Below are 19,177 nucleotides of genomic sequence, written 5' to 3' on the forward strand. Positions count from 1 at the left end.
CCAGAAAGGGATGGGGATCTAGTAAAGAGGGTGCAGGCAGCGGAGCGGGTGTGGGGGCGCGTGGGGGCTCGACACTGGCAGAGAAGCGGGGTGTGATGTACTCGGAGGAGGAGAGGGGGTATCAGGAGGGTTGCGGGAGAAGAGGGGAAGGGGGAGGTGCGGGAGGAGAGGACTGGGGGTGGGTACAGGGAGAGGTGCGGGAAGGGAGAGTACAAGGGGAAGGGGTGGGGCGAAGGGCGATGGGGAGGTACAAGTGGAGGGGCTGGGAGAGGATGGGGGTGCAAGGGCTGAGAGGGGCAGGCGCTGACAGCTGCTTCCCCAGCCCCGTGCAGGCAAAGCCGAGAGGACGGACACTGACCCCCAGGTGCCCGAGCTGCGGGGGTCCCCCGGCAGGGCAGTATCCCCCCTACCCCGTTCGGAGCCGGGCTCTGCCTCTCCCCACCCAGGGCAGGCAGCGCGGGGCTGAGGCGGGGGAGGTGCGTGGCGGGTTGGGTCCGGGGGCAGCTCCCTGGCAGCTCGGGCTGCCCAGCCACTCGCCCTGTCAGCGCAAGCCGGGATCTGCCCCCCTTGCCCAGCCCGGTGGCTCCCTGCACAGCCCACTGCCGCGGGGAAACGCCTCCCCCGTCCCTGCATCCCGGGCCCTGCTTCCCTCCCTCCCCGGCTCCTCACACCCAGGCTGGACTGCACTTCAGGCTGCCCTGCCGCTGGAAAGCCGGAGCTGAGCCCCTCTCGCCGCAGCCTGGGCCCAGCTCCGGGAGTTGATGCTCGGGCTCTGCAGCTGCAGGGCAGCTTGAACTGCTGTCCAGCCTGTGCAACTCAGGCTGCCATGAGCGCCATCTAGTGCCTGAATCCAGAACTGCAGTGTCAGTTCCAGCTCAGCCTGAAAGCCTCAGCCGACAGGGAACATGTTGGTTCAGGGCCAGCTCCCGGCTTTATGCTCCCCAAGGGGAAAAAAAGTGTGTGTGGGGGGGCGGGAGTGCCGCCCCTTGGAAAGTGCCACCCAAGCACATGCCTGGAGTGCTGGTGCCTAGAGCCAGCCCTGTCCCCAGCTCCTTTCCCACTCTGGGAGGCGCGTTACTAACTAGGGCTCTGTAGAAAAGTAGGGATGAAGGAAGCTAGTTTGGAGACAGGCCACCGCTCCAAACAAGGGATAGCTGCTAACAATCTTGCTCAGTAAAGCTAAACACCCAGTGACTCCTGCTCTTTGTTCCCCAGGTTCCAGCTAACAGGCGCTGCTGACAGGGAGAGCTGTGGGATGATCAAAGGGAACCGTGCTATTTCGGAAACCTGCAGGGCCGTAGCTAAATGGATTTGTGAGAAAGTTGCACTGAAGGACCACTGCTCTACAGCCAAAATGCTTCTGAAATAAATGTAGTCAAACTTTATTAATTCTGGGTCACTGAGAACGAAAATGATGCTTAAAATTGTTGATTTGGCTCTAGTTTTCAAGATATGCTACTGGGTCAGTATATACGACCCTTGACTTGGGAATAGCGGAGGATAATTGAGTTAAAAAGGGAAGGGATCTCAATTTAAACCAGAAATGACTAAAATACATCTTTGAGTGGATCTATGAATGATTCTATGACTGGTTTGGACAGTACTTGCTTTTAGGCAAAACAATGAATGATGCAATCTGAAGCTGGTATTGTGTCATACATGATATGAATTGCATCATGTTATTCCTAGAAGTCATGGATGATGCAATCATAACGAAGCTTACATCACTCTGCTGAACAAATTGCCCTATATCAGCTCTAGAAATCATACAGTGTCGTGCTCTCGTATTTGTCAGTGTTTGATTTTGCAAAGGGACACATTTCTGTTTAGCCAAAGTGAGCAGAGATGCCTCGTACTTGTGTGAACAGTGCAGATAACTTCTGCTATGTTTGTGGTGAAGTGACTTTTGCATCACAAAAGCGCAGTATAACCACTATGGTTAAGAAAGCCTATCACCTTTATTTTGGCTGCAAAATTGGAGATCAGGACAAGAGGTGGGCCCCACACATATGCTGCAACATTTGTGCAACAACTCTTGCCAGTGGTTGAACAGGAAAAGGAAATCTATGCCTTTTGCAGTGCCAATGATTTGGAGAGAGCCAACAGATCATACCAGCAATTGTTACTTCTGCATGATGCCTCCAGTTGGGAAAGGTGTGTCAAAGAAGAAAAAGTGGACTGTGCTTTATCCAAACATTCCATCAGCTATACGCCCAGTACCCCACGGAGAAGGACTGCGGTTCCTGATGCACCAGAATCATTCTCACTTGAGTCAGGCGAGGAAGAGAATGAAACTTCTGGTCCTGAACCATCAGTGTTACAGGATCCACATTTTCTCCCATCCTCCTCCTCTGAACCACACCTCATAACACAAGGTGAACTGAATGACCTTGTCAGGGATTTGGAACTACCCAAGAGTAAGGCAGAGCTGTTGGGCTCCAGACTACAGCAGTGGAATCTCCTGGCAGGAGATGCTCCATTTAATGAATACAAGAGACAAGCCAAGAAGCGCCAAGTAGAGACTGAATAGGACTAAACTATGTACATAATAGTTTTTTTGCCTTTTGTTTCATAATAAATTTTATTTACATAACCCTTTTGCTGATTTTTAAAGTGTTGCATAAACAGGACAGGTGAAATATCATGTAAAGCAACCATAAACACATGAAAAGACCTAGGTTTACAATTTATGATTAAAATTTATCTACACAGTATACATAGACATAAAATGTAAAAACTTAAATATCTTAGAAACAGTAGCCAATCAGTTATTTTAATTGTCATATTTGAATTCAGCACATCAAAATACATAATAAATAGCACATTTTATCTCTGAAGCAGACGACTTCTCAAAAATTGTAGACCCGTGAATCAGTCAGACCAAGGAGCTGCACTTGTGTAACTGAAATAGCAAGTACCCTTGTTGTTCTCTAGCTGGAGCCTGTTTGCCCCTTCCCTTCTGAGAGGTGGCAGGGAAATCTCCTTTGTTTGAACATCATGGTCACTGAGGTTCCCAATTGCCTTTCCAAATTCTCCTTTGATCTGGGTTGGTTTCTACCAGTCCTTTAATGACCCCTTCATACCTCCCCTGACAGATGTGTGACTCCACCACTCCATAATCTTCCTCCAAGAGCAGGTTTAACCCTTTTGCACCCCCTGGGTAGCAGTGCAGAGAGAAACTGAGGCACACGTGAAAAATATTACAGAAAATGCCCACTTTGTCTGAGATTCCCTCCCCCTTGAATGTGCAGTTATGAGCGTGCTATGAGACCTCCCCTTGGAAAATCTGATCCTAAAATCTTTGCAGACACTGCTCTGGGAATCCACAGGATTCAGCGCCTGCACTTGCTAGCCACTAAGAGTCACCCTCTGTCCATAAACTGCTCAGCCAGCCCCAGTTTTTCAGCTTTTCTGGTAGTGGAGGCAGGGCAGTGTCACTGACACACAGGGTCTGTGCTATGCCCGAACCTTCCATCAGTCTCCTGCTAGTAACTACTTTAGGGTCCTGGACCCCAAGGATCCCCACTGTTCTGCAACAGCCAGACTGTAACCTCAGTGACTCTGAGATCGGAGCCTTGGGGTCCAAGCAACCCACTTGGCAGCTGAACTGAGGTAGGGTCCTGTTCAGACTTTCCTCTCCAGGGTGCAGTGCCCTCAGTGAGTATCTACAGCGACCCCAGGCAGCCTTTTCAACATAAGGTACCAATTCATCAGTCACCTGCAATACAGAGCTTAAATTATTCTAAGAGACGTGTTTAGGCTTCAACCCAGATTTATGTGTACGTAACCCTTCTGCCAGGCCGAGTTGATAGCAGCAAGGGCTGGGTTCAATACAGAGGGGTCCCCTCCCAACAACGTAAAGCAAAACCAGCTTGAGCCCCCACCCAGTGACCTGGGAAAATCTTACACACACCCCTGGGTGCCTCGAAGAGGCAGTACTTCCCCTCTCGCAAGCACAGCGTCTCGGTGTAGCAGAAAATGTTTAATAACATGAGGTAAACGACATCAGCATTAAATTGGGAAAACACCACAACTAGGGTTCATGGACCAAACCATGAGCAAAGACCCACTCCAGAAAATTGGGCTGTGTCCTTTCTCTTTGGTTCTTGACTCCAGCAACCCAAAAATCCCCCGAAGTCCAACACCCCAAAAATCTCTTGAGTCCGGCAACCCAAGCATCACCCAAAGTCCCCAAAGTCTCTGTCCTTGGTCAGTTCAGCTCCAGAGTTCAAAAGTTTATCTGCAGGGTTTTACCCCCTGCAGCCTGGGTGGAAATGGGGGGGGGGAAAGGGGGACATGCAGGGTATTAAGGGGCACCTTACGTGGTGTGAGGTCGACTACCCACCTCTCCATGGTGTTCCACTGCAGCCTTCAATACGAGCTGCTCCTGCTGTCCCACGAACTGCTCTGCTCTACCACCCATGCTGCTCCTCCATCCATCCCCACAAACTGCTCCACTCCGCTTCACTGTTCCATGGGCTGCTCCAACCCTTCCACAAACTGCTCTGTTCCACCAGCCGCTTAGCAATAGATCTTCAGGCTCCCCCACTAATTAACACAGCACTCAGTAATTTTTCAGCTTCTAGCAGGGGAGTCCCAGTGCTGATGCACCATTGGGCCAAAGTGAATTCAGCTCAGTAGCCTGTAATTAGACTCTTATTAGACTCAGCGTTAGCTCTGACATGCAGCTGCAGCAATTGGTGTGTCAGGCTCATAAGCAGACCAACAACACTAAGTACAAATCTCAACCTCTCTTACTTCACTGTGTTTTGGAACCCATGTCCCTTGTCTAGCGAGTGCTACTTAGGTGATGGTGAGTCCCTCTGTCATAAAACAGTTTCATTGTCCTTGATTCACATAATCAGGATAACACCACTTTATTCCTCCTGCCCCAATAACAGAGAAATTGAGGATCCCACAGCTGTCAAAGTGATCATTTTAGGCTGCCGTGGGCTATGCTAGGCAGGGTGGGTGTGCCTGTGCAAACAAGATCACTCCCTGAAGTTCTTTTCCACACTTGCCGTAATTCACCACCAGATGTCAGGGTAGAGCTCATCTTGACTCTGCTTACGTGTAAAAAAAATAAACTTGTTTTAATTTAAATAAAAAATTCTGAAAAAAATCCAATTTTGAATTTTAAAGTCTCAGCGTATCCACCTGATCAGCCCCATCCCTGGGATCAGTTTATTATGAAAACCTTGTGCAAATACTCCATAACAACAGGTTCCAAAACATAGTCCATTTATCAGCCCCCATGCATATAGTCCTTAAGATCCCATGACATCTGGTCCATCAATGTCTTTCACCACCCAGGGCTCTTCTCTGATCCGCTCCTGTCCTTCTGCCATGTCAGCCACCCCAGCTGGAGTGCAAACCCACTCTTCCCAGCAGCCTCTCCCCCGGGAGTTCATCCTCACCCGAGAAATATCCAGCACTCGCTCTGTTCTGTTACCTTTCATCTCTAGCAGATCGGCCCTGCCACTGCTCCCCTGGCCCTCAGCTCCCTCTGGCTCCAGCATGGAGACATCAGCTGGTAAATCCCTCTGCCATGCCCTTGCCTTCAGCCTTTCCTGTATCACCAACCTAGAGCAGTGTTGCTCTCTAATGTGTCTCCTGAAGCGCTTGATATTAAAACACTGCAATTTAAATATTAACTAAGTTATTAGTAAAATCATCCTGATTGGTTATGTTACTAACCAATTGCAGTTGATAAAATACTTGGACAGTCATAAAATAAAAGAATACTTGGTCAGTTGCTGTGAGAATACACGGCGCTGTATATATCAGATATATAATAGGAAATGAAACAATGGATTCACATGAGTGTGGTTCTTTTGGGTCACACGGATCCCTAATTTGGCTCCTGAATCACTGAGGATCTGACCGGAGTTTGCTGAAGTGCTAAACCAGCTTTTGAAGAACAGCAGCCTCTTCTGCAGGTGTAGAGAGAATATTTTCTTCTTTTCAATTTATTCAACAAGTTCAGTTCGGTGAATGGTTCGTTCAAAGTTAAGAGCTGGAAAAGCTTTTCTGCTTCCCCCCACTCCTAATGGGTGAATAAAAACTAGAGAAGCCCTGGGGAGAGTCTGTAAGGAATAAAGACGCAGCTTCCTTCATTTACAGGTAGTGGAAGGTGTCTCCCCAGTACAGCTTTTCCAAGCCTAGTTCCTAAGAGTCTCAAAGTTTTGACTCCACAGTTCATCCCTTCCCCATTGTACGGGCATCGGGTTTGCTGCAGATCCAGCGTCTCCATGTTCTGCACCGCGAGCTGCCGAACCAGTCCTCATCAATCAGAAAAACACAGTCGCCGCCTCCTCTTATTGGAAACCTGCAACAGAGACACCAGGGGTGGGAGTCAGGGAGGGGCGGGGCATTGCCCATCACTCACGGACAGGGCGGCACCCAGAGGCATCGGCCCCATTTCAGACTCCTCCCTGGCAGATGTAGGCAACAAGTACAGTAACTCCTCACTTAAAGTTGTCCCAGTTAACACTGTTTTGTTGTTACATTGCTGATCAATCAGGGAACGCGCTCATTTAAAGTTGTGCAATGCTCCCTTCTAATGTCATTTGGCAGCCGCCTGCTTTGCCCACTGCTTGCAGGAAGAGCAGCCTGGTGGAGCTATCTGGCGGGGGCTTGGAACCAGGGTGAGCCGGCAGCCCCCCCATCAGCTCCCTGCTCCCCTAAGTTCCCTCTGCAGCAGCTGCCCAGCAGGCTAGCAATTGCAGCTGTCCCTCCCCCCACTGCCATGTGCTGCTCCTGCCCTCTGCCTTGGAGCTGCTCCCCGAGACTCCTGCTTGCTGTGCGGGGGGGAGGGGGGGGTTAATGTCAGGGTGTCTCCCTCCCCCCTGCTCCTGCACCCCGCTTACCCCATCTTCCATAGAGCAGGGGGGACACACGACAGGGCTCAGGACCAAGGGAGTTTGCTGGCAGCAGCTGTGGTCTCAGCAAGCTGATCTAATTAACAAGGCAGTGTACTTAAAGGGGCAATGCGCATCTCTCTCTCACACACACAAGGTGCATGTCTCTGTCTCTGTCCGCGATGCTGTCTCCTCTCCCTCCATTCCTGCTGCCTTGTAGAGTGTGAGAGTTAACCCTTGAGGGCTCAGCCAAGTGCTAGTTCATCATTTAGCAGTAAGGCATCCCTGGGAAATATCCCACCCTCTGACTCCTACACCTCAACCAAGCTTCACAATCATCATCACTGTGTACCAGTATTAAATTGTTTGTTTAAAACTTATACTCTGTGTGTGTGTGTGTATATATATATATATAATATAGTCTTTTGTGTAGTGAAAAAAAATTCCCTGGAACTTAACCCCCCATTTACATTAATTCTTATGGGGAAATTGGATTTGCTTAACATCATTTCGCTTAGAGTCGTATTTTTCAGGAACAGAACTACAACGTTCAGTGAGGAGTTACTGTAGTGGCTATTGCAGGGCAGGGAGAGGAGAAAGGGGGTGGAGCTGAAAGACGACAGCTGGGGCTTCCAGACGAGTCTTTATGCTGGTAGATATTAGGCACGACTTGCCCACTACTCAGCTTTGCCTGACACGCTCCCCTAGCCCCAGCTTTCTCTCCAGTCCCATTTGGCCCAGAGGGGAGAGAATCCACAGGCCTCTCACAAGGCAGCGAGCAGCAGCAGCTCTCTGCGGAGAAGAGTTTGATACGATCCTGCCCAGGCAGCTGGGGGACTGTCAGAGAGGCCGCGGGCCTGTTTCAAACCAGATGGGCTGTCAGGACAGACTGTTAGTAGTGAAATGAGATGTCTCCCTACAGCCTCAAATTACCCCAACAGTGAAGGACCCTGTTCTTCTCCGCACACCACTCCTCAGAGCGGGCTTAGGGAGTCTAACTTCCACCCGGACAGCCCAATGGGGAAGGGGGAGCTCAGTTAGTGTCTCCTCCAGGAACCTCCCTTGTGCCCAGAACTGCGGTGTATTGTAAACCCCGTGGGGCAGGGACCATCTTTCTGTTCTGTGATCGTACAGCGCCTGGCACAATGGGGCCCTGGTCTAGGACACTGAGGTGCTACGTTACTACAAATTATAATAACGCTGCACGGGGGCTGCAAATGCTGGTGGAATATTGGTTTTAGTCCATGAAAACCAAATACCAAGAAGAGCCCAAACAACCTTGGTTGAATATATTCTTCATCTTTTGGCAGCATGGCAGACACTCGTGATCTAACATGGAGAATGTTACTAGAGGGAAAGGGACTCACCGGTTGTCGAATTCGGTGCCGTTGGGCCATCTCCAGGGCTGGCCTGGCTCCCTCTGGAGGCCGATCCAACGGTCGAGGAAGCCCTTATAGCGCAGCAGGAAATCCTGAAAAATAAGACAAGGCAGATTACGTTTAGGCCCCTGGCTCTGGTGCTCATTTTCCCCTGTGGCTCTGTGTGGTACCCAGTCAGAAGTTCTGGTTGGGCCACCTGTAGTTTGCCAGCTGAGAGCCCCAGGTCCGATGACACCAGCCCAGCCCATGGCACAGGGGGGCTGAGAACACGTTGCAGTTTAACCAACCAGCTGTGGGTCATGAAGACAGGACTCAGTGACAGCAGCAGTTCTCCCCTCCACCAGCCCCGCTCTACGTTTGGAAGGGGTCAGAGCTGGCAAGGGAAGGGCCATCAGGAGAGCAGCTGGAAGCTCCCTCCTCTGACAGCAGCTTCAGCCGGTGAACCAATCGCTGGCTGAGAATCTCAGTTTGTTGGACGTCCCATCAGACTGGGGCCTGCTCAGCTGGGAGCCTGGGGACACGTGCAGGAGCTGGGGGCTGCTCAGAGGCCATTTTACCCCCGTCTGTCTCCATCTCCACATCCATGTTACATGGACAGACCTGCCCTTGCCCCATCCTTCTCCACTCCCCTCTGGGACTGGGCATCTCTTGGGTTTTGCTGGCACCTCTGCCCTCCTTGTCAGGCTCCTTCCCAGCAACGCTGCATATAGCACCCACCCCCCCGCCAGAAGGCAGGAACTACTCTGCAGAAGGGCAGAGCTCACTCCCTGCACAGCCCGAGTGTTTCCCCTGGCACCCATGGGGTCACTGGCTGTGGTGTGCTGGAGAGGCAGGTCCTTCAAGTGCTTGCTCATGTCAACTCCAAGTAGGTGTGTGCACAGTCGTTGGAAGGTTTTTCCCCTAGTGGTACCGTCGGGTCGGCTATGGAGCCCCCTGGAATCATGCCTTCCTGGCGGTGTATGTAGGTCCCTGCCAACCCGCCGCCTCCTCAGTTCCTTCTTACCGCCAGTGACAGTCACTGGAGCAGCTCTTCTCTTGCCATGGCAAACGATCCCCTAGTGGACTTTTTTTGTTGTACCTGTAAATAGTTGAAAACTTAGCTTTTTACATGGAAAGGACGGAGCCATTTTGAAATTCGACACAGCTCTTCGTTGCAAGTGCTGAGCGGATGAGGGGACTCCCGGTGTGGTCCCAAAGGATCTCGTCATGGATTACGGCCTGTAGCAGAGCGCGCTGCCACCCAGCAAAGATACCTGCCCCAGCTTTAACAGCACACAGGCTTCCTCAGTAGTGTTCCTAGCGCAGGTCCCCATTCAGGACATCTGCAGGGCAGCGACGTGGTCGTCAATCCACACCTTTACATCGCATTATGCCATGACTCAGCAGGCTAGAGACCACGCAGCGTTCGGCAGGGCAGTGCTGCAGTCTGCGACTTGGCAAACTCCGACCCCTCCTCTTAGGAGATGCTTGGGAGTCACCAACTTGGAAGCGACATGAGCAAGCACTCATAGACTCATAGACTTTAAGGTCAGAAGGAACCTTATGATCATCTAGTCTGACCTCCTGTCGTGACTGGTGTGGAGAAAGTGAAGAAGGAAGTGTTATTTACCCCTTCACATAACACAAGGACCAGTGCTCACCCAATGAACAAGGGTGCTGGGCTGGGATCTGAGTTACTACAGAGAATTCTTTCCTGGGTGCTGGCTGGTGAGTCTTGCGCACATGCTCAGGGTTTAACTGATCGCCATATTTGGGGTCGGGAAGGAATTTTCCTCCAGGGCAGATTGGCAGAGGCCCTGGAGGTTTTTAAGAAGAAAAAACAGAGTTACCGACCTTTCGTAATTGTTGTTCTTTGAGATGTTGCTCACGTCCATTCCAAGACCCACCCACCTCCTCTCTGTCGAAGTATCGGGCAAGAAGGAACCTTTATACACTGCCATGAAAGCACCACTCCAGGGGGCTCCACAGCTGATGTGACAGGTACCACTAGGGGAAAAACCTTCCGACACCCGAGCACGCAGCGCACGCACCTACTTGGAATTGACATAAGCAACACGTCTTGAAGAACAACAGCTACGAAAGGTAGGTAACTTTTTTCTCAACAGGCAGCCCATTGGTCAGGAGCTGACCGGGCCGGCCCAGCCCTACAGAGGGGGATCCTCCCCTGTGGGGCTCTGGGAAAGAGGAGGGTGGGCTGGGAGTGATCCCTGACTGCAAACCCAGCTCTAGCCAGGGCTGGGATTCGGCCACCAGAAACACACTCAGCTTTCCTAGCATGAGAGGCAACAGGTCAATTTCTGGACCTCTGGGGCTGAGCCCCGCCCGTTTCCAGCCCTGCCAAGCCCAGTCTGCTGGGATAAAGCATCTGCCGCTCTCTCACCTTTTCCTGCTCACTGTCGATCGCAGCCAGGGAGGCGTTGAGTGCAGAGCACCGGCTCTGGCTGTAGGTCCAGTTCCCGTCAGTCTCTGAGAAATAGTAGCATTTCCCTCGGTACCCGATCCAGCCATCCGGGCAGCAGGGCGCAGCAGAGGGGCCCGGAGCAGCCAGAGGTTTGGATTTTTCCACTGAAAGTGAGACAAGTAACACAGGGTCAGAGACACTGTTCCACTCAGCCTGATCCTGTAGCTGAGTGAATGAGGGAAGAGAATCGCTTCAGATCCAAGCTTAAACCCCTGGTAGCTGTGCCAGGGAGGAATGAGACTATTTGGATCAAGAAATAGGCAACCGCCTCCCCCCACATCTTCTTTAGTGGTTCAGTCTCTGGGGGGGTCACAATCACAGGAAGTGCAGCTGACGAGCAACCCAGAGCAGAGTGCAGCAGCACCGGAGTCACCGTGAAGGCGTGGAGCAGGCAGGTAGGGGTAGGGCGACCATATTTCCCTACGCTCAGTACAGGACAGCTGGTAAAATTACTCATAGTCAAGCGAGTTCAGTGGCAATCGATCAGAACTAGGCAGTGCAATCATTTAAATTAACATCACCTTGACTGAGCCCCAGTGGGGGAAGGAAGGAGCCTGCCGGCCAGGCTGCCCATGTGCTGATCGCTCCGACCAGGGGCTGCTTTTCTGCACGGCGCTGGGAGAGGGACGGGCCCTGCCGGGGAAGGGGGGATATGGAGGAGCAGCTGGGCTAGGGAGGGTGAAGGGGCAAAGCAGGGAGACAGGGAGCATATAAAGGGCTGATGGGTGGGCAGCCTGGGAGACATGTAACTTACCTGGACACCGCACTCACCAGCCACCGCAGCTCGCAGCCAGCGCTGGCTGGCTGGAAACAGGATGGGGGGTGGGGGAAGCAGGGCCTTGCTGGCTGAGAGCCGGCACACAGCAGGGGCTGTGCTGATGGACCAGCAGTGGGAGCTGACAGCCCCGTGCACTGGCATCTTCACCCCACCACCACTCCCATCATTGGCCATTGCCCCCCACTCCCCGCTGGTGGGTGGGCACCTGAACTGCTCGACAACAGCAACCGTAATGTACAGTGCACCTGGAACTATATAAACAGCAGCCCTCAAAGCCCTCACTGCTCACGGGTGGGAGCTGGTGAGCAGGGATCCGGCCAGAGCAGGACCCGCCAGTACTGATGGGAAGGAGATAGAAAATTTGGGACAATTTCCCCATTTTTAAGAAAAAGTCAGGAGACCTGCAGGAGGGCTTAAATACGGGACTGTCCCTTTAAACACAGGACGTCTGGTCACCCTAGGTAGGGGGAACGATACCTGATGGTCGGCACAGACCAATATCGACACCAGACAGAGTTCAATATAATTACATGGGATGCTGGGTCTGCTAACCCAGGGACGTCCTGCTGCCCCAGCTGCCTGGCTCCCCTTCCCAGGCTCTTTGCTTTGGAGATGCCTTGAGATGAAGATGGGATTAGACTCACAACAGGGAACCAACCCAGGTGCTTCTTGGAGCAGCTTGTCTTGGAACCCACCAGAGGAGAGGGAATTCTTGAGTTAGTCCTAAGTGGTGCAGAGGATCTGGCCCAAGAGGTGAATATAGTTGAACTGCTCAGCAATAGCGACCATAAGGTGCAGTGCGCCCGGAACAGTATAAACAGCAGCCCTCAAACGGCACCGACTGGGCCAGTTAGTGCCTCTGGGGGACCTTCTCTTCCGATTTCCTTCGTCTGTGGGTTGAACCACTCAGCCTCAAGGTGGGTTTTGATACTGAATGATACGGCCTGAGTCAGTGACACAGGAGCACCCACCAGCCCTGAAAAGGGGCTGCAGAAAGGCCAGCCCGATAACGGCAGAGCAGCTCAGTGCTGCAGATGGGACGTGCTGCTTAGCAACGGTGAGATGGCAGGTATAGAAGTCAACAATAAGGTCTGTCAATAATGTGCCCTTTTAGCGATGCTGATCCTACAGTTCCACGTGCACTTTACCCTAGACACGCAATATGTGTATGGGGAGCTGGGAAGCTCTGAGGTGTAGGAAGATTTAGCACCTTGAAAATGCCCCCACTTGATATCTCTGGGCCTCAGTTTCCTCATCCAGAAAACAAGAGATAACAAGCGCTCTGTGCCTCACAGATCTCCAGTTACTAAGGTGCCGGGGCTGCATAGGCCTTTAGACAAACTCCTTTCTCACCTGACTGCTGAAGCCAAAGGGGACACGGAGGAGAGATTCTGTGACTGTGACAGCTCCAGGGGGAGCAGAGACTGGCTGATGCACTTACCTGCTAAAAGTACTGTTAGAGCAGCGATAGTGATGAGGGCGATCAACATAAAACTGCGGCTGCAGCTGGGACGGCAGCTGGGACTAGGACGTGACGGAAGCACATTCCTGAGGGTGTGGTTAGAACCAGGACCTGAAGAGACAAAGCCGTGAGTGCTTCTGGGGAACAGACTCATTAACGGTATCCGTGCTTGAGCGGCTGTGGAGCAAATATCTATTGTGATTTCCAGGCTGCTGCCCTTCCCCCTCTGGGTACAGACAGACATTAACTACAGCCCCCAGTCAGAGGGATAAACACAATCAAACTCGCCCAGTCCCAAATGACCCCACGTTCACCCAACCAGGATGGCCCAATACCAATACTTATTTAATCTCTCCCATTGCTCCTCCCAGACTCTCTCAGAGCTGCTACCCAGACTGGCTCTTGGCTCAGTTGACCAGAGGGTGAGGATGGGAACATGTCTCACGCTCACCTTTACTCTGCCCCATGCTCGGCCTTTGCCCTCTGCCTGAAGGAATCAGACTTCCCTCCACACCCAGCCACTGAGCCTGCCAACTCCAGCTGCGTCCACCCCCACCCCACAGCCTGTGACTGGACCCTCAACTCCTTCCCCTCCCCTTAAGGGAAGCTCATGCAAAGTCTCTCTGGTGTCAATGGTGTCTGATTGAAATGTACCATTGATATCACTGATATTGCCACTGTTAGATAATTGCAACAAGCCTTGTCCAACATACGTCATGGCAGGTGTCAATGGAAAAGTTAGGATTTGCTCAACATAATTAACCTGTGCATGAACATGTATCATCTTTGTATCTGAAGTTATGAATATTGACTTATGTACCAATATTTCAAATGGGTTTGCTCCTGGAGAAACACCTACAAGGTAGTTTATTTACATCCAGTCTGGTCAACACATTGTGAATAAGCTATTCAAGTTGGTGGCTCGTTAAAGAAAACCAGGGCCGGCTTTAGGCACTGCGGGGCCTGATTCGAAGGAGCTGCTGCCGAAGTCCCAGCAGTGTCGGCGGCGGCAGCTCAATCGCTGCCGCAGAGGAAGGTCCCTCTGCCAAAATGCCGCCGAAGACAGCAGCAATGATTGAGCTGCTGCCGCCGACACTGCTGGGACTTTGGCAGCAGCTCAATCGGCTGCCAGTGTCTTCGGTGGCATTTCGGCGGAGGGACCTTCCTCCGTGGCAGCGATTGAGCTGCCGCCAAAGACAGTGGCGGGACTTCGGCGGCAGCTCCTTTGGGACGTTGCGGGGCCCAATTCCTGGGAATCGGCTGAATTGCCCTAAAGCCGGCCCTGAAGAAAACTTAACTTTTCCATTGCATCATAGAAGAATCTTTCCCCCCACCCATGAGCCTTCCTGGGGATGCTTTAGACAGAATTTGGGCCATGGCTGCTCCTGAGAGTCAGCAAAGCATGCATGAGCATGTGACTTGCTCATGTGACCTTGGCCTCCATCTTGTGCCTGTACTTTTCCACACACTGTGCTGGGGGCTTTGTTTTGGGACAGTGACATTCCATCCACACGGGAGAAGAGATAAAAGACCTTGGAAACATCTCCAGTTTGTCTTCATTTCCTGCTTCATTTCTCTGGTCTGGATTTTTAACAAGGAAGCTCTAAACGGGACTGATGACCCCCAACCTGTTTGGGTCATTTCCAGGGAGACTTTTGCAAACTTGCAGTTCATTTCATCACTGCTACAAACCTGATCCAAGACCTTTGCACTGAGCGTATTCATTCGATTTCCTTAACCACTTTATCTTTCTCCTTCTTTTCTCTTATAAATAAACCTTTAGATATTAGATACTAAAGGACTGGCAACAGCATGATTATTGGGTAAGATCTGAGCTATGTATTGACCTGGGTCTGTGAATGATCTTTTGAGAGCAGAAGAACCCTTTGTTTGATTAAACTGGTTTTAAATAACCACACATCATTAAGTTCGGTAATATAAGAACTGGAATGACTAAGGAAACTGCTTTTCTGACTTCTTGTTAGCCGGTGAGGTGAGACAGACGTTTACTTTTATTACTGGTTTGGTATATCTAATGGTAGACTAACCACCAGTCTGGGGTGTGTCTGCCCTATTCATCAGCAGTTTATCCTGAATTTGTGACCCACGGAGGCCCGGTGACACCCCTCCCTTAAGGGAAGCTCATGCAAAGTCTGCATGGTGACCATGCTGTCTGAAGGCATCTTCAGCCCAGACTGCAGCCACTGAGTCTGAGAAACAAGGAGTTTCTGTCCCAATTTTCCACACTTGCTGTCTGGTCACCCTATGCCAGTGGCACTGGCAGGGAAAGGTGAATGCACTGGCGTGGCATGCGCCCACATGAGTTACCTGCTGTCCCCTGACACCTGCTTGTTACTCACACAGAGCAGGGCCCCGGGTACATGCACACAGCTGAGCCTGCCTACTGCTCTCCTGTTTCAAAGCCTGGCCTTTGGATAAGGAGAGAGAAAGAGAAGGGAAGAGGAAAAATGAATGGAGCCCTGGGCCAGCATTTCAGACGGGTGAACATTCCTCCCCCCGTCCTTCAAAATTGTCTCTGAGTCCACTACCAGGCCACTTGGGTCCACCCAGGAACACAAAGTACCAGCAGTGGGAGCAAGCTGGGTCCCTGGGCCATAGGAGTCCCTTGGGGTGATCAGCTTCCTGCTGCTCATGCACACAGGAGGTCGGACAAATTGCAGCTGCCATTGAAAATGCAGCCCCATCTGAGTCAGTCTCGTTCTCTCTGCCCATCCAAGCCCCTTGCATGGAGGCTCCAATTACCTTTCTCCACATCTCCACTGCAGTTAAAGTGCTCCTCCGTCTCGCCTCTCCCTTGGAGTCCCTGGGGGGCATGCTGGACTCTGAGCAGCTCAATCTCACTGCCTACAACTCTCTGCGATTCAGGATCCATGTAAATTCAGTTGTGCACCAGTTTAGTTTAAAGGCGTGATGCTCAGCCAGTGAAAAGCGTGTGAATGTGTTCCCATTTTAACCAGACTGATTGCGATTTAGCTCCAAGTCCTCTAGGAAGAGGTTTAAGCTAAACTGAAATAAGAGTGTCCACACACGCGCTTGCACCAGTTCAGCTGAAGCGGTTCAAGTGTGGGTACACACGGCCTCAAAACAAAGTCGGTTCTGATCAGCAGCAGATTCTCAGTTCTGCCTCCATCTTCTTTGGTAGTTTTTCTGGATGAGAGGGAATCCATGCTGTAAAAAATTCATAGACTCTGAGACCAGCAGGGACCATTGTGATCTGTACAACACAGGCCATAGAACGTCCACACATATTTCCTAGGGCGGATCGTTTAGAAAAACATCCGCTCTTGTTTTTTAAATTGTAAGTGGGTGCTGTGATAATCAAATCCCATCCCCTCAGCCCAAAGTGCTATACAGATGAGTCAGACCTATAGCTACACCCACCACTGATATGCAGTGCGGCGAGATGTTCACACTATGAGAGGCACACGGGAACTGAGACCAACTGAGGGAACAGCAGATTCACATCTCCCATCTCACGGGGCATACGCTCACTGAGTGGAATGGTGGGCGGAATCATTATTTTTCTTTTTTTTTGCCGATCATGTATAGTTGAATTTGCATAAGTTAAATGTGCGTATAATGCGACTCCACTGTATATGCAAAGCAGCCCGTTGAAGTAAAGTCACGTATTAGTCAACAAGATACACACAACAGACAAACAGGCATGCAGGCAAGCGCTGAAGTGTGCGCGCATCTGACTGTATGAATCTCAGGCCCCTCATGTACATGTTTCAAGCTGTTAACAGACAACAGTTTATGACACACTAAAATGGGAATAAAACGAAAATCTGTCTCAGAACACGGTTCAGAACACAAGGGAGTATTCAAAAGTTTTTCAAACACCAAAACAGGAGAAAAGGATGCAGTTGAGTGTAAACACCGCAAGCAGGGCGGGTGCAACCACTAGGAAAACTAAGCAGTCGCCTAGGGCGCCAAGTGGTTTGGGGGGCATCCGGGATTTTTCCTCCCTCCCCTTCCTTCCCCTCACACAGAGTGCGGGCAGCGGCTAATTGGGCGCCTGGGCCTGATTTAGCTGCTCCCATTGGCCTCCAGCAGGTAGAGTCCCTCCACACACACACCCCAGCAGCGCGCTGCGGGGGGGGGGAGGACCAGTTGGCATCCGGCCTGCAGGGCTTGTGTCCAGCTGCTGCTTCCTCTCCACAACTGGCTCCTTCCTCTCAACGCCCCACATCTAACCCCACCCGCTTCCCCTCTACACCCAGCCCTGCCCAGCGATCTGTCCCTCGGCCTTAGGGTTTTATCCGGCTGACAGACACCAATATCTAAGCGCCTCCTACATAACATCAATTGCAGTGGCCCAATCCCTAGTGGAGTCTCTGGCTCTTCTCCCTTGATGGGGTCAGATCTCAGGACTTAATGACCCCTGCAATCCCTGACTCTCTTCTGCACTGGGGCCAACACTGCGGGTACCTGCCGAGCCCTCACCCCCCAGCCCTCCGGACCGATCCCTTCTGCCTGCCCCAGGGGATGTTTACAGGGGCTTTCCGGCCACCACCTGACGCCGGAGTGTGCTCTGATTGGCTGCAAAGCGGGAGTGAAGAATTGCTCTGGCGTTTCTCCTCCCCCCCCCAAAGTCAACAAAACGACGTGTCCTTTCCCTTTTCTGCACCCCAGGCCCCCCCAACCCAGCCTCAGCACAGGAAGGGGGCTCTGCCCGGGCAGGGACTGGGGGGCAGGGAGGGGGAGAGACCCAGCAGAGGGAGGGGCAGGGAACTGGGCTCTGCCCAGACAGGGGCTGGGGGGCAGGGAGGGGGACAGACCCAGCAGAGGGAGGGGCAGGGAGGCGGGCTCTGCCCTGGCAGGGACTGGGGGGCAGGGAGGGGGAGAAGCCCCACCGGGGAGCAGGGAGACGGGCTCTGCCCTGGCAGGGGCTGTGGGGCGGCGGGGAGACCCAGCAGAGGAGGGGCAGGGAGGCGGGCTCTGCCTGGCAGAGGACCGGGGAGACCCAGCAAGGGGACAGAGACTGGGGGACAGTTGCCCCCGCAGGGAGGGGGCTCGGCCCTGGCAGCGAGGGGGGGCAGAGAGGAGGGAGCGCCGTGGAGGGGTGGGGGGGCAGCACTGCAGGGGCCAAGCCGTGCAGCGGGTGGGGAAGAATTGGGGGGTCCCTGCCCGAGGGCCGCCATAAGCAGCAGTGGAAACTTACCCGCCTCGTGGGTGGGTCCCAGCGCCGAGTCCCAGGCAGCACCGGAAACAGATCCGCGCCACGGAGCTCTGACAGCAGCTGCTGCAAACCGGTAGCGGGGCTAGTGAACTTCCTGCCATTGTCGCCCTCGCCATTGCTCTCAGCACGAACATCCCCAGCCCCTCCCTGCTCCTCTGGCACTGGGCTGAAATCCCCAGGCCCCACCCAGGAAGGGGGATTACACCCTTGTTTTACACCCTTGTCAGCGCCAATCGGATAGATTACATCTCATGAGTCCTTCATCTCCGCCCTTCCTCGCAGCTCACGGAGAGGAACTGGGACAAGAAACGAAAAACCCAACCCCAACCTGCAACACGCTGACAAGTTTGTGGAAGATTTTAGAGGCAGTGGGGCCAGATAACCTGAGCCCTGATCTCAGCTGGGGCAGGGACTGTCTCTCGCTGTGTGTCTGTGCAGCGCCCAGCACAACAGGTCTTTCATCTTGACTGCAGGGAAGGGAAGGGTGCGGGTCTGTGTGCTGTCTGCCATAATAGGAAAGGGGAGGTGATTTTGATTGATGGTGGCAGGGAGGGAGGTCTAGGTGCTCCAGGCACCAGTGCTCCAAGCGCGTGCCTTTGGCGGCAAGCTGCGAGGGGTGCTCTGCCAGTCGCTGTGAGGTTGGCAGTCAGGCTGCCTTCGGCGGCATGCCTGAAGGAGGCCTGGCTGGTAACGTGGATTTTGCGGCAAATCGGCAGTGGGAACGCCAACGCCGTGGGACGGGGGGACCTCTTGCCGGCCTGCCCCCGAATCCGTGTTACCAGACAGACCTCCCGCGGGCATGCCGCCGAATCCGCGTTACCAGCCAGACCTCCTGCGGGCATGCCGCCGAATCCGCAGTACCAGCCAGACCTCCCGCGGGAATGCCGCCGAATCCGAGTTACCAGCCAGACCTCCCGCGGGCATGCCGCGAATCCGTGTTACCAGCCAGACCTCCGCGGGCATGCGCCGAATCCGTGTTACCAGCCAGACCTCCGCAGGCATGCCGCTGAATCCGTATTACCAGCCAGACCTCC

At 52.8% G+C, this 19,177-nt stretch overlaps 1 protein-coding gene and 1 long non-coding RNA gene across 2 annotated transcripts; both read right to left on the bottom strand.

Annotated features, from left to right (window-relative positions):
• Positions 1-5,164: 5,164 nt before the first annotated feature.
• LOC120394786 (C-type lectin domain family 2 member D-like) lies at positions 5,165-11,652 on the bottom strand. Its single transcript, XM_039518939.1, has 4 exons — positions 11,455-11,652; positions 10,620-10,865; positions 8,228-8,331; positions 5,165-6,328 (listed from the first exon to the last, which is right to left on the bottom strand). The coding sequence occupies exons 1-4, from the start codon at positions 11,650-11,652 to the stop codon at positions 6,199-6,201; spliced, it is 678 nt and encodes a 225-aa protein (XP_039374873.1). The 3' UTR covers positions 5,165-6,198.
• Positions 11,653-15,267: 3,615 nt separating this feature from the next.
• LOC120394780 lies at positions 15,268-18,318 on the bottom strand. The gene is made up of 3 exons (XR_005592400.1): positions 18,126-18,318; positions 15,704-16,129; positions 15,268-15,369 (listed from the first exon to the last, which is right to left on the bottom strand). It is a non-coding gene; the product is annotated as an uncharacterized LOC120394780 (long non-coding RNA).
• Positions 18,319-19,177: the final 859 nt, after the last annotated feature.

The sequence above is a fragment of the Mauremys reevesii genome, unplaced genomic scaffold (assembly GCF_016161935.1).
Source record: "Mauremys reevesii isolate NIE-2019 unplaced genomic scaffold, ASM1616193v1 Contig78, whole genome shotgun sequence".
In the NCBI taxonomy this organism is placed as follows: Eukaryota; Metazoa; Chordata; order Testudines; family Geoemydidae; genus Mauremys; species Mauremys reevesii.

Coding starts and splice junctions, on each gene's coding strand:
- LOC120394786 (XM_039518939.1), bottom strand. CDS start 11,652: ATGGCCAATGATGGGAGTGGTGGTGGGGTGAAGATGCCAGTGCACGGG. Junction 8,332..10,619: donor TCGACAGTGAGCAGGAAAAG/GTGAGAGAGCGG, acceptor CTTATTTTTCAG/GATTTCCTGCTGCGCTATAA. Junction 6,329..8,227: donor GGCACCGAATTCGACAACCG/GTGAGTCCCTTT, acceptor TCTCTGTTGCAG/GTTTCCAATAAGAGGAGGCG.